The sequence below is a fragment of the Chironomus tepperi genome, unplaced genomic scaffold (assembly GCF_022539635.2).
Source record: "Chironomus tepperi strain 1889 unplaced genomic scaffold, CSIRO-AGI_Ctep_v1 contig_418, whole genome shotgun sequence".
Taxonomy (NCBI): domain Eukaryota; kingdom Metazoa; phylum Arthropoda; class Insecta; order Diptera; family Chironomidae; genus Chironomus; species Chironomus tepperi.
Genome location: NW_027226540.1, coordinates 418926 through 442205, shown reverse-complemented (window position 1 = coordinate 442205; position 23280 = coordinate 418926). Strand labels below are relative to the sequence as shown.

Sequence of the window (23280 nt, the reverse complement as noted above, 5' to 3'; positions counted from 1 at the left end):
ACTTGACATTTAAATATAGTTTTGGTGTGACTAGTCTATTATTAAGGAAATTAAGAATGGGGTAGACTGGTCTGACTAATTTGTTAGTCAGTCTAATTTGATCACTTATTATGGAACGTTCTTTGTTATTTTTTATTAATCTTTCTTCCCTCAAATCGAGCGTAATGTTTCTAGAACGTTCTTAGGGCGAGAGGGTGGCTCGGTATTATTACTCAAGAAGAAAGATACGATCTGTCGAGGTACATAATAAGTGAATAACCCCAAACGGAGTTTAATTATTACATTCAGTGGAAGAGAGTAAATCTGATTGAAACAATGGAAATTCCGAGAATTTTCTTGCTCTCTTTTGAAAAAGGATCGATATCTTGTAACGTTCTTGAAAAGGGGTATATTGAACGCTGTAAGAAGGAATTGATCCAAATTCACACCTTTACCTTCTTTTATTTAAAATTCGTATATAATTAGTCATTATAGTATAGCTAATATTCTGATATTTCTGATATAAATACAACAAAATGTCTACAGATTGAGTTGAAATCAGCTATATAAAATTAGGCTGAACTTGAAATCGACTCAGATTTTGTATGGAAAAATCAACTAGAGTCGACTCGACTTTATACAACTTGAACATACAAGAAGAATGCTCATGAGTATGCTCACAAAAGTGAGCATGTTCAATTATATTGATGGATTATACTCATCAGCATATTCTTTAAGATGAGTATACTGATTGTATACCAAGATAGAATTCAAGTCGATTTTGAGCTCTGGAATTAGCTGAACAAATTAACAAATTGCAATAATCACCTAACCCCACCTCTCCAACCCCCTTGCTATCCATCTGCTGACATCATTTCTCTATCTCCACTCTTTTTTAATATAATAATATTTTATGATATGATGCGATTATAGCTGGAAGGTATTTTTTTTGATAGCGGCAGAGAAGATATTAATTATTCATGGCCATAAGTATTTTATTGTTTTAGTGTCACAATATTCATGTTTTTTTTTATTTATCAATGCTCACGTGAGATTTTCAACTAATAAGCTAGCGAGTTTGAACATAAAAATTTGATTGCATGACATAACCTATAATAGAGTTTTGTGATGACAAGAGATTAGAAGTATGTTAAGAAGTATGAATTATTTATGCATAACCTTTAAATGGGGTTGATACTTTTTGTGTTCTTGTTTCTGTTCCTCTGTTTGGTGTTTTTTTGTTGAATAAGCTTCTTAATTTATTGTTCTTATTAATCCACATTTCTGCTTAATTTTTCTGCAGGTGACAAGATTAATTAAGTTTTAATTTTGGACATGTGTGGCAAAAATCCAAGTTGGATGCCCGAATGGCACATTTGATTCATGTACCAGCCACATTGTATCCATGTGTCAGTGTCACATGGTCGTATGGCAATCTGGCAGTGTCATTTAGTCATATAGTAAAAGAACAAGGTCATATGGCTGTCACATGACTTCTATGTGACAACCATCTAAAATGTCAGTGTCATGATCATGACACAAGAATCATATGACAGTTGTATGACTGTTATGACTGTCTTTATGTGTTGTTTAGGATGTTTTTAAGCTCAAAACCAACTTTACGTACTACATTTAAATGAGATTTATGGAAATTAATTTCATCAGCAAGCAACTTCATCTGAACATACTGTGAGGACTCACAGACTAAAGATGCTAAAAATAATAAATTCAATAAATAAATGCTTGTAGTAAATGTGTGTGAAATTAGAAAAACTTAGTCGAAGAGAAAAGCAAAATGAAAATTTAATCTTGTCGTCTAACATATCGTCATCTTCTTTCCGTGACGAGAAGATACTTATTTATGTGGATGAGGGTTTAAATACAAAGTCATAGTAATGCAGTCTTACAGTTGTTCAGTCAGAAGCAAGTCAGAATAAATCCGATTCTAAAGTTTTTTTTTTTTATTTTTGAGGTTGAAAAGTCTTTAAAAATCTATTTTCGGTCTAATTTCATTAATTCATATTCAAAGCAGAGTTGGCAGGACTTCATTGTGGAGGCGTCTTTTTACACTTTTAGAGTATGACTTCCAAAGTCTTGACAGCTCTGATTCAAAGAATTTCAATTTTTTAATATTATTAATCCTCATCAGCTACGACATTTTATCATTTTCTTCTCATTTTTCTACAAATTAAATTCAAATTTTTCCTCCTTTTTTCCCATTTTAAACTACGTATGTAGCATCCCATTTCCTACAGCTATTTTTATTTCCTCTTTTCATTTATGTTGAATATGTATGCATCATCATAAAAAGTGTAAAGTACTTAGGATACTCATATGACATAGAATATGCAACATCATTCACATCTCTCGACATTGTTGTTTGTCTTCTTGAATGCATTTATGAAATGAGAAAAAAATGGATAAAAACAATGTTTTTTAATTGTATGAGCGCATTTGAATTTGACTTGATGCTTACAGAACTCAAAAATCTGTTTTTAAATTAGCATTTAAGACCGGATTACCTTATAGAATATTCTGTAAATTTCATTATTTCAAGATGTTCAAAACGATTGTAAAATCTATCAAAACTTTGAATATTTCAAATGTTTTATAAGAAAAACTTTTAATTTTTCAATTTTGTTACAAAAAAAAAGAAACTTTTTTAATTTTTTATTTAATTTTCCACCACTTTTGATGCTGGTTTAAGTTTAAATTTGCAAGCTGTGAAGGTTTCTCTTCTTCTGAATGTCACTCAGCTATCAAGTGTAAAACATACTGTACAAGAATTTTGCCCGAATGACACAAATTTGAAAAGCTCTGCCATGGAGCTTTTAAGGGTCTGCTAAAGCTCATTTATTAAAACTAAATAGAAGATTCCTTTATTTGGTAGCCATATGGAAGCCACATACAGACGGCTTTGATTTTATATTGAAGCCTCTTCCATGACGCTTTCAAATGGTCGCCAAATAGAGGCAGCTTTCATTTCATGTTAGAAGAGATTTAGCGGAATCTTTAAAGATGGTTAAGATTCAGCTTTTAGTTACCGTAGTGGTATTTATGTACCATGAAAGCATGTGCATTATCTCTTAGGGACGTAACAGAGCCTTATTCATGTGAGTCACTCGGGTTACTGTAAAAAAACTTCAGCAATCAAAAAGAATGCAAATCTTCTTGACATTCTGTTGTAAACTATAAACTTTTCTCTTAAAATATTCACTTTCAATCAAATGAAATAACAAGATGAAGGAAGGAATGCAATAATATTGAACATAAAAGAAAATTGTATTCATAATGTTATGAGGGAAATAATAAGGAAAATATACTTTTTAGAGTTCGTTGAATATTTATGAATGGATTATTTTGAAACTGACGTCCATCAAAAATGAGAGCTTTGATGAATCCTTTCTGCCTTAAGTCAGAGTTTCACAATAAGTTGAACCTTATATTTCGCAGTAAAAATCGGTGGAAATCTGCCGTCAGGACAACTCTTAGAAGATATTCTAATCATATCTCTTACAGCACAGATTTAGAATTTTAGATAATTCTCTAAATTGAGCAGCAAATGTTAATGACAGGCTGTTTTCTAGAACCCGTCGATTAGGTGAAATCCTGGTAGACAGAGTAGTTAGATAGATGCCTTTTGAAAGGTCAAATAGATGACTTTGATCGAAAATGTATAGGTGACAACTCTGCTGATAAACTTAATTCAAAAAGCCTATTGCCAAGTGTTTCCGTTAAGAAGTGGCTTTACAGAGCAAACAGCTTAACTTAAATTATTCTTAACTCTTCATAATGTAGTAAAATGACTTCATCATCATCATTATGAACAATCCTAAAAAATTTGATGCTACATAGAATATTGGGTCGTTTTTTTTTCATTGCAAAGCTTGAGAAATTTTCAAATTGCTGTCTTAATATTTAATGTTACAAGATCAACTTTTACTAGTGACAATCTATAAATATTCAATAAAACCCATCTTTATTGCAATAAGCATCATAAAACATAAAATAAGAAATAATTCTACATTTTCTGATAATATATTGATTATGTCTATGCAATTCCATTTCCACATCTTACATCTAACGATCATGAAACATTCATGGCTCATTCTGAGTCTATTGAAAGTAATCAGATGTAAGTATTGATTTTATATAAAAAATTTTGTTAGATGGAAGTAAAGATGGAAAGTTTTCATCATGCTTCGAGAAAGGAAGCAACACGTGGAAATTTGGTAGACTCAATTAATAATTAATTAGATTCCAATTAAGCCTTGATATTTTGCTCATCGTAGGCAGTAATGTTGTTGGGAAGGAAATTTTATAGCTTTATTTTCAGTAAATCCTTACGTGATTCGAAGCTATTAACGTCACAAAATCGACAGCACTTTGTATTTGTACAACAAAAATAGCTGAACAAATGGACACTTAATTTAGGAACTTCGATTTGATAACCTTTCGGAAGATGTTCAAAAATTTCTTGTTAATTGAAATGAAAAATTCATCAAAATAATGTTTCTTTGTGAGAAAAAGAAAGCTGAAACTTTATACGAGCATATTTGCGTATCTTGATTTACAAAGTATACAGAAGTCTTTTATTAGTTAGCTAGTTTATTCAAAACTTTATTCCTTTCATAAGGATTGTATAGAAAGAAAGCTCTTCAAAAACATTTTTAATCTAGATTAAACTTGAACTATGTAGCATTGAAGAAACTGCTTGATGCTGTTCACTAGATACGATGATCTAGTAAACGACAAACCGAGTGACACAATGTGACGAACCGCATTGAAGATGGTTTTTGTCGTTATGTCAGTTTTGTTCTAATGGACGTTTTCTTATTCTGTACACTGTATGTACCGTGTGTCAGTGCAACGAACCTAGCCACAATTTGTGTGTCGTGAATACATAAACCGAGTTAGTGTGACTAGAACAGCAAAAAAGCATCTAAATCCACCTGAACTTTCCCTGAGATCAAACCCAGGACCTTTGATTTTATTGCCCGGCATCATAACCAACTAGACCATTGTTTCTTTACATCTTACCGTGAATACAGCAACACATGATTGCCCTAGCAAACTCAACGTGCTGTTCGGGCAGTGTATACATTCAACATTGCAACATGAAATCTATTGTATTATTTGGAAATTGTAAACTTCATTTCGGATGATACTTTAGATGTTTGGATTGGCATTTAGTAAGACTTTCAAATGTAAGTAGATTGTGCATTTGATATAAAATTGTTTGTTGCTTTTTAAATGAGCATCCAATGTTGATGCAGTATTAGGATTGGATTGAAGATTGTCACAAATCAGAACAGACAAGAAACATGCAGTTAGAACTCATAATGTAAGACATTAGTCTCTATAAATGTCAGAGTTTATGACATTTAATACTCAAATTTTAAACATTTTACTAAATTCATTACGTTTCTGAACAACACAGCAGGTTCACAAAGTTAATGGTATGGCTCCGTATTATGGCAAATTTATGATTTGAAAAAAAAAAAATTGCCAGACAGAAGCCAACGATAGAGTCTGTTTTAAGCGTCATCTGAGGGAGGCTATGGACCACAATTGATCTGTACTGGGACAGTATTGCGGGACGCCTTTTTGTGCTGCTCGGGATTATCATAGTTTAATACAAATTGAAGCTTTTTCACAAGAATTATCATTGGCCAGCCTTAGCTGTAAACTTCGATTTACAAAAATTGTCTATTTTGCTTCTTTATCCTCAATTCCTCACCCACCTAATTTACTTGAATGATTTTCATTGTTGAATTTTCGAAAAAAAATTTCAATAAAACAAATCCAAAGAAACATAAATTTTAACATATTCGAGTACAAATAAGAACTTTTATGTCATTACATTCATCACATCGTTATTGTTATGCTTTCGTATTTTCGTGTATACTCGATAACATCATTGTCAAATTGTGTTAAAAATAAGAAATTGGGAATTTCAGTAAACCGTAAAAAAAACATTTTTATCGCAAATCTTTCAGAGACTATAAGAAAAAGTGTGAAATGATAGGCGTTCATAGCCGTTCAATTGGTTCTCGTAAAAAATGTTTTATTTTTATTGACGACAGGAAGGAAATTTTTATTCCCACCAGACACGTTCTTTATGGCTTTATCGGTTCATGCCATTTCCGAGGTATCTTTAAAATGATTCGTCATCAAATTGCACTCACATCTTTTTATTGTCTGTGCATATGTACGGCAAAAAAACATTTTTATGGCTTTTTTTTGTTCCTCCCTTAAATTTTTTTCGAACCTATGCATTTATTTGGAATATTTTTATAAGCATAAAAACTGTTTTTCCTCCTGCATAAAAGTGCTTAAAAATTTATTCGATTTTCCGCATACAGCAATGGCTTTATGTGTAAAATTTATTATGGAATTTAAAAATGAATAAAATAAATAAGTGGAGCAGAATATTGCACATTCTGGATAATGACAATAGACATGCATATCCGGTGTTTAACTCGCTTTTATCATTAAGAGTCTAGAGTTTAAGAAATTTAAACAATTCAGAAGTTCAATTTTCAAAAAATTCAAATTTTAAAAGACTCAAATTTTAAGAAATTTAAATTTCAAAAGATTCAAATTTTAAAAAATTCAAATTTCAAAAGATTCAAATTTTAAAAAATTAAAATTTTCAAAATTCAAATTTTAAAAAATTCGAATGTTAAAAAATTCAAATTTCAAAGGATTCAAATTTTAAATTGAACTCTTTAAAATAAATTGAACTTTAAAAAATTTAAATTTCTAAAATTTCAAACTTTAAAATATTCAAATTTTAAAAGATTCAAGTTTTAAAAAATTCAAAATTAAAAAAATTCAAATTTTGAAAAGAGGTGGTTGATCTCCAAACCAGTCTTTGTGTTCAGTATTATTGCTTAAATAAAAAGAAATTCCTAGAATTCCACTCAAAACTTTCTCTATCATTTCAACTTTACAAACAATATCAATTTAAATTAAACAAATTAATAATTCCTACATGTTTATTGCATGCTATTGTTGTCCTTTTTATTACGTTTTTTCCGCTAAACTACAAACCATGTAATATGCGAGAAATTTAATTTAATTTTAAATTACTGGAAAATTCTCGCATTACAACAACAAAAGCAAGTGAATAATGCTTTTGAGAGTTAATAAATTCCATATAAAAAATGAAAATCATAAAGAACATTCTGCAGGTGATTCTTTGTGATGCAATGAAATATTATTTTACTTGAAGTAAATGATAATTTGAAATTTTGATGCGGGTAAAATTGAAATGAGAAAAAAAAGTGAAAACTTATTTATGTGAAAAAAATTCATGTAAATTGCTCGAGATATTTTGATTACATTTTTGAAGGTAAATTCTTAATGTTTGTCTGAGGATCTGCATTATTATGAAAGTTCGAGAGCTTTATTAAAGGTTCAACTTGTAATTGAATCATAATTTTCGAGTTTCAACATTTTTTAAATCTTAAAATCATCAATTTTGTTGCTAAATTCTCAAAAATCACCTTGAAAAGATTCATTTTCATTTCTAAAGTTCAAAGCTGATGAAAATATCAAAAAAAAAATTTTTTTAATTTTCTTTTTATAGAAGTTGAGCTTGTCAAAAATGTTTTCAGCGCTTCAAGATACTTCAACAAAAATATAGAATAAACAAACATTTTGAAGTAAATCTTTGAGACATTCTCATCCCACATTAAAGAGTCGTATCGATAACAACGTTGTCTTATTTTGATTGCTTATACATAAATCTAGAAAAATGTTTATAATGAGTATTAACATTGGTGATATGAAGGCGTATTTTGGAGGTAATCATCCATTCAGGTGATATTTTGTGCTGAAAATTTCATCAGAAATTTGTTGGAAAAATTTGTATGGAATTTATTTTTGTTAATGCTTGTGAAGTATAACATTTAGGTGATGTCTTTGCAAAGTGGGATCTGGGATATCGAGGTATATAAATGCAAATCTGCCAATGCGAAGGTATGGCCTCTGTGGCCAAGTGGTTCGGGAACAGATCAGATATCTGTATATCTCATTTATGAGTGCGTGGGTTCGATTCCCATCAGAGATCAATCCCTCAATCATTATATTGGAGTGTTGTGGATATGACAAGGATTCGCTCAATGCTCATGATATTGCAATTTCATACATATTTCAATCGGTTCTTAGTGAAGTGTTAAGAGCTCAACTTGACTTCGATCTCTGGATCCTTCATCAATTGTTCTAGTTCAATCACAATTGAGACACATTCCCTGATTATTTTGCATTTTCAACACAAATTTCTGATTCTTCAATCTTGTCAATCTCCTAATTTAAAGTCTAAAAAGTCCAAAGATGAAGACATCACTTTAACTTGTCATTTAAATTATTCATTGTCACCTTAGAAACTTCAAACATTCTCTTCTCTCCCTCATCACATTTTTATCTCGCTAGCATTTCTGATAAAAGGTCTCTTTTTTCATCTTTTTTACTTCTAATAAAGAATATATTCATAAATCAAAAGAATCGAATTTCGTTCAATTTTCAAATTTTGTACTTATAAAATAAGAAATATTATAGGAAAAACTCATAAAATATATTTTATTTCACATTGTAATCATCATCACATATCAAATGTTATCATCATGGATACAATTTGAGTCTATCATTGGAGGTGTATAGCAACAATGTCATATGAAATTATCATGCAGCTTGTCATCATATGTTTAGCGAAAGAAAATTGAAATAAAGAATTGATAAATTACTTACATAAGGATTGTCATAACAACACTGAAGCGAGTCGAGTGATTTGATTTATTTTTAGTACTTTTTTGTGTTGATCTCTTGTGATGAGTTTTTGGTGTGGGGTAAGTTTCTTGATGAAGATGGGATGTCGATTTTCTATACAATTTAGTAATTAATTGCTAAATTTTTTTCTTAAACAGATTCAAACTGTTTCAATTTAGACAAGATTAGTTTTGCTATCTTGATTTTGAGATTGATTTAATGTTAACGTTACTGCTAAGCAGTCGCATATGATTCGAAATTATGAAAGACTAAAGGGGGTGAAACTACTCATAAAAATTTTCAAATGTTAAAAGTTCGTTATATTTCAATATTAATTAACAAGAACTGATTGAGTAGATCATTCATTCCGATACAAGATCCGTTATACTATTGACCTCAAGTCTACTTTCCGTATTAAAAAAAAAAATCATCTAACAAACCTAGCCAAAGGTCATTAAGCCAAAGGTCAGATAATTGAGATCCATAGCTACACCAGACCAAATCGCGACTTTTAATTGTTTAACAATTGAGGGTGCGCCAAACCTCTGCAATCAGTAGCTTAAAGTGGTATCAGAATTACTATTTTAATGGCATTACTGCCTGTAGCCTAAAGGTAGGCTGTGGGTCACTTTTCCGCCACATTTGATTCGAAAAAGGACAAGTGAAACATTTCTTCTTCAAGTCTTGAACCCATGGTTGCAGGGTCGGTTATTGTAATGATTGCATACCGAAGTACTAAACCATTCGTCCACCGAGTCACTTCGACTCACCAAAAATCACTTAAAATATCCAAATTAAAACTATCCCCACCAAAAACCCATCACAAGTCCATCATCACCAAGGATTTTAACAATCGTTTATGAAAAATGCCATGTTACGCAAAAGGTAGAAAAATATATATAACAAATCAAAATTAATTACAATTCAGTTGATAATGAGACGCTCACACACAAAACACACATATATATGTATATTTATGGTTCTTTTCACTAATGATTATGATAAGAAGCAATAAAGAATAAAAAAACAGGTTTTACAATAATAACAACAAATTTTTTTCTTTTTTTCAGCATTTTTTTTTTTCATCAAAAAGGTAACTCGGTAATAATTATTATCAACAAACAAAAAAATCATAGCCAACAGACAGTAAGAGTGTCGTTTACTTATTACGTAACGCTCTTAGGGGGGGTCTCTTAGGAGGGTATCTTAGGGGGATGGTCTCTTAGGGGGATGGTCTCTTAGGGGGATGGTCTCTTAGGGGGTTGGTCTCTTAGGGGGTTGGTCTCTTAGGGGGTTGGTCTCTTAGGGATGGTCTCTTAGGGGTGGTCTCTTAGGGGTGGTCTCTTAGGGGTGGTCTCTTAGGGGTGGTCTCTTAGGGCTGGTCTCTTAGGGGTGGTCTCTTAGGGGTGGTCTCTTAGTCTTTTATGATGGTCTTATAGGGGGTCTAAAAGGGGGGGTCTCATAAGGGGGTGTGAAGTAGGGATGAAGTGGTAAAAGAGGGGGATGCGGTTGGTAGATTTGGTCAAAAAGTAGATTTTCCACGTCACGTAATAAGTGAACGATCCCTAAAAATAATAACGAATTAATTAATTTTTTTAGTAGTGATATTCATGTTCAATATAGTTTTTTGTAGTTTATGCTTATGCTCCCTTTTTTTTAAACAAAGAAATAAACAAAGAGACAAGACAAAAAGATTTAATCAACAAACATGCTTGATTTGCCTCAACATAGTTAATTTCATCTTGAAAATTTATCAACAATTTCATTTTCATTTTTATTATTATTGTTATTATTATTAGCTTAGAATTTTTTTTTCATCAAAATTTAAATTTAATTAAATTATTTAAATTGTATATTGTAAGATTAGGTGGCTGATTTATTTTTGCAGTAGACTTATTTGCTATTCATGTGCCTTTTTTTTCTCTTCTCTCTGTTGGGTTTTCTACAATTTTTTTTTCATTATTTTAATTTTTATTATTATTATTTTGTGTGTAACTTGTTGTGTGTGTTTGTGTTTTACTCCTCAGGCTTTGATTCATTGGATAATTCGATACATTTTTCCCTCTCAAGCTCGAGTGCTGCTGCAGCCCTTGCCTCAGCATCTATTTTTAGGTTAAAAAGAGAAAATATTTTTTGGTGAATATATGTATGCAGGTATGAATTGAGAGAGAATTTCGTATGTGGAATGATTGTTGCGCATTTTGTATTGTGAGGTTGCGGTTTGAAGCTGAATAGAGTTCTGTAATTAAATACTCAAATTGGAGTATTTTGGTATTCACTAAGGGGCTGTTCACTTGCTATGTGACTGGAAAAATCGGCTTTTTGGTCGAACCACACCCTCCCCCTTTGAAAGCATTATCTGTGCGACATAAATGATGAAAGCACAACCCAAAGCTTTTAAGCGTCCGATATATCAAACAAATGGGTCTTCCATTTGGTGCCAATAAAAGAGGATATTCAAAGCTCCACGTCGAAGCTTTCTTCATTTTTGTCGCTCGAGTACGTAATAAGTGAACGGTCCCTAATGTAAGGCTATGAATATTTCATTCATCCTTTTCATATAGACATCAATCTTCTGCAATGATGAAAATTGAGCTTTTGTCGACAAAGCACTTCAGTTCATATGACTAGTGGTTGAGGTAAGGGGGTTCTAACCACTTGAAAGCAGAGTTGCAAAACAGGCACCTGTGACATTCAAAAACCGTATAAGTTCTTAACAATTTGTATAGTATTTCATACAAATCCATACAAATTATCAAGAAATTGAACGGTTTTTGCCTGTCACAGGTGCCTGTTTTGCAACTCTGCTTGAAAGACTTGATTTATGAATGTCTTTTAATTAGGGAGCGGATAACTTAGGTAACAGGATAGTTGAGTCTTGTTATGCCACTTGTAACACATACATTATGAATAACTCTAACCAGAGAGAGGACAACTCAGATGACAAGCTCTAACAGGCAAAGAGGATCTTTTAAGGTACATTAGAGGTATTTTTGTAAATTTTAAGTAAAAATGATATTGAAGCTGAACCGGCTAAGCCACAAGAGGTCGAAGAAAACGATGACAATCTCTCGTCTTACATTCCACCGCTTCTATATGAATTATTCACAGCATTCCTTTCGATTGTCACTTTAAATGGTATATTAAAGAAAGGTGATAGGAAAGCAGCCAAACACAAGTTGGCGAAATATGATTTGGAAGATTTGGATGACTTAGCTTCATCAGTCTCTAGATTTTCATTCCTTTTACATCACTATCCTATCATCGACCCTGTCACGGAAACTTAGTCACTTCTGTGACTTTCTTGTCTCTTTTTACCTTCTAGTTGTCCGCCCCTCACCCCAAACTGAGTTTCATATAAAATCATATAAACCAAGTTTCCTAGCACATAACAAAATGCGCAAATAAAAATCCTTCCATTTCTCTCAATAAAATTGAACATCAGTCTTTAATGGGAAATTAAAATAAATTTACCTTTTACTGCCTGATCCTTCCATATCTTTTTATTTTCAGCTAAACATGTAATCCATGGCTTCTTAATTTTAAATCTCGTTGGTTTTTCACAATCTGTACTATTTGATTTATCATCAGATGATTTACCTTTGGTGCTAACTATTGCTTCACTACATGATCCTTCTTCCGGTACATTAAGAGTATTTGATGCATTATCCTCACTTACAGACGTAATCGCTTTATTACTTAAACTATTATTGTTATTATTAGCTATCGGTGCTATTGGTGCTAATATAGTTTCTAACATATCTGAACATACGGCCATACTTGGCTCAACGATAAATTCAATAAAACCAATTTGTGATTCAGCTACTAATGTATTATTACGATCACACAATGGACTAAATGGTAAGCCCAATTCACGCTCTAAATCACCTTGACGAAAGAATTCTTCCAATAATAACATTGTCCATTTATGATGTAGGTCCCATTTTTTAGCTGGATGTGATATATCGCAACAATGTAATACAAGTGCCATTGCTTTTGACTTATCCACACTTGGCTCAGCTAGTGTCAATAAATTTCTCATATTTTTCAATTGTTGAAAATGAAATGACATATCCGTTGCAAGCACCATATCGATTATTAATGTTCTCAATTCTCTATATTCATCACGCGATAAATTTTGTAATATATTACAGTCATCGTCTTTGAGGACGCGAAAGGCCGCACTTATATGATGATTTTCAAGCACAGCACGATCATTATATAACATGGCCGTGTCAGAGCCCGACATAACATGAAAGTTATTTGTTGTACCCGTATGCTCATAATCGTGTATTAATGCTGCAACTAATGTTGCAAATATCTCTAAATCTGTCAGCCAATGCATCAGTCCTGTTTGACAAAGTACATGATGAACTGTTTGAGCAACATCTGCTGCATGTAAATTATTGTGATAAGGATTACGAAAGCGACAATAACCTACGGGAAGGTGGAATAAAGTTAGAAAATGTTTAGATTAACTTGCATAAGGCGCATTTGAATTAATTGCAATATTTTGTATTTAAATTGATTTTTCAGCCTTAAACATGATGCATGAGTGTCAAAAATGCCAAATTTAGTGACCAAAAGTAGACAAAATGCTCATTAATCTGCAGTTAAAGATATTGAAGGATAAATCCAGGAATCAAATTATTAAGGAAATAATCCCATGTAATATAAAGCTACTGACACTGCAGATTGTGTAATTTGTGCAAAATCCTACAAATGGACTTCATGAAATGCATTACAATTACAGCTCGAGTATTTTATTTCTTCTACCGTTTTTCCTCAACACATTTTCAACATTTTTGCTGTTTAAATCTTCTTTCTCATATTTCCATCGAGCTTTAAAAATAGAACGCAGAGTGAGATTATTATTCGGGTCAGTGAAGCAGGAGTGCTTAATAGACATTGAACGTGAGCATTTATTTCATGAAAACTTTCGTTCTTCTTTATATTCCATTAAACCCTTAAATGTTTGCTCATTTTGGCACTTTGTTGCATATTATTAAAGTAGCTTAAGGCTGAACTTTATTCCTTAATTGTAAGCATTAAAATATTGCAATTCAGTTCAACACTTTTGTAAGGATTAATGCAAAATAATTTATTTTTCACATGCTTACCTTCCTCAATTCGTGATAAAAACGTTTCGAGTGTTGCTGATGGAACTTTAAATTTGTGAATCATTCCATATCGATTTAATAAATCATAACCGACGTATTTTACAGGCTGACAATTTCCCGATTCGGCTAATGCGAAAACATCAAAGGACCATTCGTCGAGGTGCTGGAAGGGATTTATGAGAAATATATAAATCATTATTAATTAAAACTCATGTGAAATGAAATTTTGTCTGTTTGAGAGTTTGGTTTTTGCAATAATGAGCAATTCGGAGAGGATGGATGCGAATTTGATTTTGAAAAATCGTTCTAAAATTGTTGTAAAATGGGTGAATTATCGGTTGATATGGAATTTGGACTAGTGTCCATATTATTCTTTCGTTTAAGATTGATTCCTTTCTATCCCGAGCGACACATAATGAAGAAGACTCACGGAGCTATTATAGTTGCCAAATAGCATTTTGTCGCTCGGTCATGAACAATACCACATATTTTCTTTTATAATTCATTGCTGTTTTTATATAAACCTGAATTCCAGATGTCAGTCTAAAACATTCTATTTGGGTAGGAAACGTTCGAAAGTAATGTAGCGCTTAGAGCAGTGTTGTCCAAACTGTGTGCCACAGTACATTAATGTGGCACGGTTGGAAGTGCGATTATTCGCATGCCGTGTGTAGTTTCGATCGTTGCTAACCAGAAAGCTGCATCGTGATACAAAATAGTTTTGACAACACTGGCTTAAGGGCTAGGATCCCCCCATTCTCTCCTAATAATTACAATTTTGTTACTATATACAGATTTTAATTCATGATTTTGTTACAAAGCTTTAAAGTAGAGTAATCGAGCCAAAACTGACACTTCAAGCGATACGTAATTTTCTAATTCCAAGAGGCCGACCTATTCCCTTAAAAACCCCTCTTAGCTACACCCCTGTCACAAAGTAACTAAAAACTCTTCTATTTAATTAATTATTTCATCAAGTTCTCAATAAAGGTTGTTTGTACAACTTTATGCCTCTCTATTTTCATTCAATTTTATCAAAACTGTACTTTTCTTTCTTCTTTTCTACTTCCTTTAATGTTCATCATTTATGCATAATTATCCCATCTCTGAACACATTTTCTATTTTTTAGTTCAACATTTTTTATTCAGCAACTTTTTTTCATTCATTCACTCATACATTTATTGGAGATGAAAGAGACTTGAAAGGATGATAGGATAAAAAAAAGTTTTCATGCTTGAAAGGAATTGAAAGGAAAGAAATACAAAAAGGGACGTTCAATAATTCATAAGTATACTTTCTGTCAGTTTTAATGGATAAAATTGTATTGTTGAACTGTTAAAACTTTAGATAGGCAATGGATATTAAAATGCATAGAATTTAATTGCCTGCATTATTGGATGTCAATGTGAGCTTAATGTTTTCAAAGATTTTTTTTTGTTGAACATTTCTGCGACTCGAAAAACTATTCATCCTTTTTAAAGAGCTTGAAATGCAATATTAAAGCTTGCATTATAATTTCGCAGAGAACTCGCATACATGAATGCGTCAAAGTATGCGTGCATCATTAAAATTCAACTTTAATACCAACAATTAAAACCAGTAGTTTACCATTTAATTTAAGCATAAAATGTGAAAAACTATATCCGGGCAGCACAGTGAAGTCGCTAGGGTACCTTTCTAAATAAAAGTGGACAGGTTTGTATAGTTCTAGAGACAATTGTCGATAGAACAAAATGTACAGCTAACCAAATAAAACTTGTTCAAGGCTACCCAAACTTATTGGTGGTAAGACGTTTAATTGACGTTGAGGTTCTCTTGGGCTTATGTAAGAGTGGGCTTTTGTACCAGTATGCTTCTATACAAATGGGCTAATGCATCAGTGTTAAAATGTCAGTGGGGAAATTTGCCAAACCTGACTAATGTACAATAGAATTTTGTAGATAACCCATTTGATGGTAAAAAATGGAATTTTTCGAAGTGTGCTTCTCAGAAGATACACATATCATGTGGTAAAAGAAGACATATAACTATAATGAAAACATCAAACTCATTTGACATCCTTGGTTGAAAAATGAGTGTTTGACTTCCAAATTGCTCCCTGGATATGCTTCTTGCTAGTTTAAACGTATTTTTGCACACTCAGGATTAGTTGTATGAGTGATTGTCGAATATCAGAAAATATCTCATATTGAGCAACACAAATGAAGATAGCCCCGCCAGAAGGCTTTTAAGGATCACCTAAACCTTTTTTATTTATATGGACGCCATTTGCAGTCTAAAAAGGGGGGACTTCCATTTGCTATTGATAAAAGATGTTAAGCGGATCCTTAAAAGCTCTATTACGGAGCCTTCTTCATTTGTGTCGCTCGGGCATTAAGTATTTATTATGAAGCTATATTTTGGTGTTAAAACGTTTGGATTTCCATAACTTCAAGTTAAGAAATATTCAGGAAATTTCCTAAATACATGCTCGCACATGCCATTACCATTAATGATAACATACAGTTATTATATTCGCATAACAAAACTGTTCCTTAAACTCCTGTTCCATAATTTGAATTTTTATATAACATTATGCAGGAAAAAAACAATCACAATAATCATAAAGTACTCAGCAGTAAGAGCAATTGAGTCAAAAAATATGTAGGAATTGTGTATGAATGGTTGAGAGAGTACTTTTGTGCTTATGGCATAAAAAAGGAAAAATGAGCACAGCATATTTTTTTCATATCCATCCAACATTCCCTCGAGGACGGAAATGTTCAGTATTCCTTTTACAGACATTCTCTTCCTGTTCTTTACATACAATTTTTTTTATGTAAATATTTACCTTTAAAACTTTCACAACTTCTGGTGGAAACTGCATGAGTGCCGTACTTGACACTCGACGATAGATTCGATCGACAAATATACCAGCACGTATTGCATGTGCGACAGATCGAAATTTTGGCTTTTCATCACTTTTCTTTCGCGTTGTTGCGAGTTGTCGGGTGAAGGTCGATGCCAACCATTCTCGAACTTCTGGCGGCACGGCGTCTGGCTGAACTTCTGATAATTCATCGTCCTCGTCTGCCAAGCGCCTGGATTTATGCGAGTACAAAAAAAAGGGGCGAAAAGAGAAAAAAATGAAGAAAAAAACAATGGAAAACATTAGAATGCAAATTTTTTGAAGCATAAAATTTATGTAAAACAACATAAAAATCGAAAACTCATAAAAATACATAACATATGCTATAACTCGTGTGTTACTTTACGTCATTTCACTTTACATATTTTTTTTTCACATAATTTTGTGTAAATAATTAACTAAAATTGTTAATTGCATTCTTACAAGCGAAGATTTCAAATTTTTTATGCTGCAAATTTCATCTACATTAATTTTTGTCTACACATTTCTTTTTTTTGCATGTTAGTAGCACTCTAAATTCACTCTGCATACTCTATTATTTGTAGTTTATAATGCTTTTATGTCAGCATATTGGCCTGTTCTACTTAGCTTACATATTTTTATTTTGATAATGTGAAAGTGAAAAGAAAAGAAAATAAAATTAAAGTAATAAAAAATCATAAATCGTAAAAAAAGGAATTCGAAGAGTTTTTATAGCATGTTGAGTTTATGTGAGCGCGTTTTTTGGGAGATTAAATATTGAATTTGGTTGAATTAAAATTGCCAAAATAGATTTGGTATGATGAAACTTTAAGAATTCTCATGATCGAGACCAAGACTTTCAAGACTCGAGATTTGTCGAGACCGAAACTTCTAGGAATAATTTTGTGGTCTTGCTTTCGGTCTCAATCTTGGTCTAAGTCTCGAAAATCCGTCCAAACCGAGACTTCTATACGTAGTCCTAACCCTAATCTTTCGTATAAATCTTATAGAAGAGTTCAAAATCGATTCGGAAATTGTACGAAATATGATCGAGTTCAGTCAATTTTATTCAAATTTTATTACAAATTCTACTCGATTTTGGGCTCTTCTCTAAGAGAAACCAAAGATTTATGAAGAAACTTGCTATTCGTTTGATTAATTAGAGATATATTTTGTATTCATTGAAAGAACTTGACCAACAGAATTCATCTTTATCTAAACTGAGATTACTAAGAAAGTATTCATCTGGATAACAATAGATGTGTCCTGTCAGCAAATTATACCCGAATTACACAAATATGATTATTGATTAAAAATTCGGATACAGGAAGAAATGACTCTGAGCAAGATCCGGATTTGATTTTGAAAAATGCCAGAGTCACGCTGGACTAGTGTCGATTTTTAACTTGTGCTACAAGGGTTTGCATACTCAAAAATCGACCATTTAAATACATTCTTGAATGCATCTGGGAATATCCTTAAATCTCAGCTCCTAAACTAGAACAAATTGTTCAAAAAATTCCAATTTTTATTCTCCAAAAAACGCGTTCACAAGAAAATTAATTGAATTTTCTTTCGTTTCGATGCTTTTTTTTTCATGTGATATGAATGTTTTTGCTTTTTTGCATAATTCCATGCACAACTTTTTCGTTTATTTTCTGCATGACTTCCACTTTAAAATGCAAATTGAGCTTTGAAAATAAATTTTCTTACATTCTTTTATTTCGACTATTTTTATAAGTTCATTGCCGAACTTGTCTTGAAAAGCAAAAACCTTTAAGTTGATTAAAAATAAACTTTTATGTTCAAAAAATGGAAGTTTATGTTTGTAGATTTATGACCTTTGATTCTTTTTATGAATTTTTCAATTTTTTTGAAATTAAATAATATTAAAGATTGTCCTGTTTGAACTCATTAAGCTAGTTGCTGCTTAATTTTATATTTTCACACAATAATGACTAATTTTTCACCTAAAAATCTGATTTTAAATCATAAATTTTATGTGTTTGTTCTACAAATGCACACGATAAAAAGCACAATTAGATTTTTTAGATTATATATCAATTATTCTCATCATAATGCAATTAATTATGCATCTATTGAGCTTATCAACACGATTTTGCTATTTGTTGTTTGATTCATGCACATATTGCCTAAAATTCATTTTGTGAGCGATATTTTCAGTTTCTAGCTGCAATTTTAAATAATTTGATTATTTGCATTCAAAAGCAGTGATAATGAATTTGTGAAAACTGATAGATGTTGAATATTCAATTATTTTGAACCTAACCAGAGTGGTTTAAATCGTTGACTAAAAGATAAAATAACAAAAAATTAATTTCAATTTTGTGAAAAAATTTACATTGCAAATGAATTAATTTAAATAAAAGGAAAATAATTGGTTGACATATCCTGCGCATATCACCTGGCATATCATGTTGACAGTGAAATGAATCAGGAAAATCCCAAACAATTAACCCGATCGGCACATATCTACACATTTAAATGTCGCCGATAAGATTCCGAATAGAACCAAACGGTTGATCGTTCATATATCTTGACCCTGGTCAGAGTGACTCTGACTTGGTGTCGGATTTGGTTTTGAATCTAATATGATGCCAGAGTCACGCCGGAAACGTGTCGAATTGTTGATTGATCAACCGACTTGCACTATTTGAAGACTAGGTAACAACCAAATCAGCTAATTGGTAAACCGGAAAGCACACGGAGTAGTAATGCCCGAAAATCACTGTCCAATTTAGCGTGATTCTAGTCTCAGGTCAGATTAAATGAATCCCGGCCTCTGGCTAGAGTCAATTTAAGTTTCACATTGGATTTTCGGCCATTTTTACGCTTTGTGCCTTCAGGGAAATTTGGTTGTTTCCGTCAAGTGGCTCCCACTGGGTTACAAGGACTCTCCCACTTTGCTGCCTTTTTAGCAACATCTCAACATGTGCCAATCGGGCTATATTCCTGAACTTTAAACATTAACATGTTTTAAACATTTTTGCATTTGTTGAGTTTCAATTTGTCGCATTTAATGGCGTAATTGTCACTTTTCAGCTTTCGATGTTGATTTCTTTACGAGCAATTAGCTTTATACCGTCGTTGAACTGTAGGGATAGTGATGGAAATATTTATTTCATTTACAATAATTGCAAATTCACTTGAATAATTTATATCCATAATAATGTTAAGTGCTTGCTATTATAAGTATGATTTTCATCCTTAATTTTCCTGTATTACTGCAAAATAGAAGCAGTAAGGTTCGAGCCAAGTTTGAGCAGTCACAATACTTACTATATTTTGAAATGAAATAGCATTTAGTCATTTTCAAAAGCTTCACTAATATCATCAATAAAGTGACTCCAACATTGACTGCTTTAAAAATATCCACCCGTATTTATTTTTATTACTTCAATAAATTGAATTGAAATTGAATGAAATCAATTTTGTTTCTGTTGTAGTAAAGAAATAAATGTTGTTAATGACTTTCAGTTATCATTATAAAGCTGCTGTTCCAATGCTTTCAATTTCCATTTTTTCATCATCGATTTGTTTGCACAATAAATATTAAATTTTATGAAAGTTATTGGTAGGGATTTCAATCCCGGGACAATTTTTTTTGAAAAACTGGCATTTTTTCATCATCGATTTGTTTACACAATAAATATTAAATTTTATGAAAGTTATTGGAATTGAAAATATTTTTTATTGTGAATCATTAATTTTATTTTGAGAATGTTCGATCATTGTCGGTCCCGAGCAGCACAAGTTAAGGATGGATTTGTCATGGAGCATTCAACCTGAACAACATAAGGTCGCAAATAGCATTTTTGCCATGAAAATAGGTCGAAATTAGCTGTTGCTGTGCCGATGGGGGCAACTACATGTCTTACCATAGACATAGAGACATAGCAGTGCCTTAGAGAACACGCTGTGTTGTTCGGGTAAGGCTCTGCCATAGTTTATTATTAATCGCCTCCATGTGGCATCCATGTGACTGCCAAATAGAGTTGGCTTACGTTTTGAGTCAATAAAAGTGCTTTAGCGAAGCCTTGAACGCTCCGTAACGGAAGCTGCTTCATTTGTGTTGCTCGGGACTGAACATATTTCGAGAATGTGAATGAATTTGTCGAATTGGAAGTTCTAAAAGAACTGATTTTAACACAATTTGTGTCGTTCTTATTTTATGTCTATTATAGACCCGCCTTCCTTAGTCTTACAATATTTAATAAACTTCAAGTATCCACCTTCAATTTTATTTACTTTTTAAAGATTTTTGCATTTCCTTTTTCCATTTTTTAATTAAAAAATTCTCTAAGTTTCCATCTATTTCAACTACACACAACCAAAACTAAAGAAAAACTCCTCTGACTCTCATTTATTTACTTGACACAAAAATAGAAGCAATCACATTATCACTATTGTACACTCAATGTCATGTCCAAATTGATTGAAAAAAAGCTTTTCATATCAGTGATAATACTATCTTTTTGAATGGCAAGTTCAATGTGATTGTGATAAAAATATCTCTTTTAAGTTAAAATGTATTTTTGAAGATAATGAAAGCAGAAAGGGTTTCTGCTGTCAATAATGGAATTGAGAGTGCTGAACGATGCTTGTTTAGTATATTGTATTTTGAATATTGTGTTGAAAAATGTTTTATTTACTACAAAGTAGTTTCATTTGATTTATTGTAGTTTTTGTAAAAGTTGTTGATGTATCCGGAATACATGTGAAGTAGACATGATGAAAAATGACATGGATTCTGGTTGACGAGAGTATGGCTTGAGACTGTATTTTAATGAATCTGGTCCCATTGCATGCTACTGAGAATAAAGCATAAGATTCGAATCTGACCTCATCTCAGGCTAGTTTGAAGTTGACTTGATGCTTGATATTACCTAATCTAGTCCCACCACAGCCTGGCAAGAATTTGGCTTGAGATCCGAATATGATCTCATCTCAGACAAGCTTGAAGTTGACTTGAGGCTTGATATCATCTAATCTGGTCCCACTACAGTCTGGCAAGAATTTGGGTTGAGATCTGAATCTGACTCCATCTCAGGGCCATCTCAGGGACAAAATATTGAATCTCATCGAATCTGATCCCATGTAAGAGTCATCCTGATCCAGGAAAAGTATCAAATGCGTAGGAACGGCTATCAGGGCGATCAACCGATCTTCCGGTTTCTGGAAAATCCTCTCTCAAAATACCTGATATTAATTTACTGACTTTTTTGACCGAACAGATCATTTTATCAGGCAATTGTGATCCATAACCTCACTTTGATGGCACCTGAAGCTAGCTCCATAGCTGTCTACCACTTGCCAATTGATCTTTCTGCGTCAATCTTTCTGTCAGATGTGTATCAAATTGAAATCAATGTATCAAATTTCCTGAATGTCCATTAAAACTTTTCAACCACTGCACACATGTAGCATGTCTGTTTATTTATCAGTCAAACTTTTTAAAATAAAAAAGCATCCTGAATTTTTCATTTATAAGCTTTTATGTTCAAAAAGTCTCTCCATCAAATACTTTGTCGTCATCAAATGAATGTTTTAATTTGCTGGATGTAGAGCTTCAATTTAATTGAAATAAACTTGAAATTCAATACCACAATTTGTTTGTTTTAATTCTCAAAAGTGATTTAAAAAACCACTTAAAGTCATAAACATCTCATTTTCATCGTCCATTTGTGGAGAAAGCCAGTGCAAACAATTACTAATTAAAAATTAATTATGCTACAATGCATTCATGCTTGGCAAAAAAAAATTCTCTGAGCTTTTTAAATCTCCAAAGACGAAGTTTCACTTTATTTACTTGCTGCTATTTTGATGAACAGCTCGTAGCACTTGAAATATGATTAACACAACCAACTGTTGCGAATATTGTGAGTGAAGTGATGATTGTCAACATAAGGTGTCAGATTTTTATCATAATTTCAACATAATTCAATAATTTTAGTTGTCGTGAGCAGATGCGGGAAATTTATAAAGGATGTTTGGAATCAGTGAGTTGTAGACAATGACTGAATGGGACATATTTGGTAATTTATCAAAAATCCGGCTCTAGGAAGGCGTGACTCTGACTTGATGCCAGATTTGGTTTGAATCCAGATCCATGCGGATTTGGTGTCGGATTTTTTCTGAATCCAGAGTCATGCCGGCTTGGTGTCGATTATCCGAATCCGGGACCAAGTTACAAACACCCCAACCTGGGGTTCGGATTTTGAATCGACAACCCGACTTATGGCTATGATAGAGACAGTGAAGCCTTTGGTATCGGTTATTGCTAAGTGCAGTCTGTGATAGGCCAACTGTGAGAGGCCATGGATCACAGATGATTTGTACGGCCAACGAAATACTATTCGGCATGGGTTCAAGTTCTTGGAGTTTGATAAATTATCAATTTATTTTGCATATTGCCTGATACTTTTCACAGAATACCCTTAATTAACATCCTCAAATTAGAACTTTTCCTTCTAAAATTCTCTAATTTCAAAAATTCATCAAACCGCTCCAAGGAACAA

The 23280-nt window shown here is 32.3% G+C and overlaps 1 protein-coding gene across 3 annotated transcripts in view; it reads right to left on the bottom strand.

Annotated features, from left to right (window-relative positions):
- Window positions 1-10154: 10154 nt before the first annotated feature.
- LOC139097264 (dual specificity calcium/calmodulin-dependent 3',5'-cyclic nucleotide phosphodiesterase 1A-like) overlaps window positions 10155-23280 on the bottom strand; it is an 89094-nt gene continuing 75968 nt past the window's right edge. For all 3 annotated transcript variants that reach the window (XM_070649055.1, XM_070649056.1, XM_070649054.1), the window contains 4 exons: window positions 16703-16952; window positions 13872-14034; window positions 12226-13188; window positions 10155-10853 (listed from right to left, as the gene is read on the bottom strand). In XM_070649055.1, the coding sequence (XP_070505156.1) occupies window positions 10768-10853; window positions 12226-13188; window positions 13872-14034; window positions 16703-16952 (1462 nt within the window). In that variant the 3' untranslated portion in view covers window positions 10155-10767. The remainder of the gene's footprint in view (window positions 10854-12225; window positions 13189-13871; window positions 14035-16702; window positions 16953-23280) is intronic.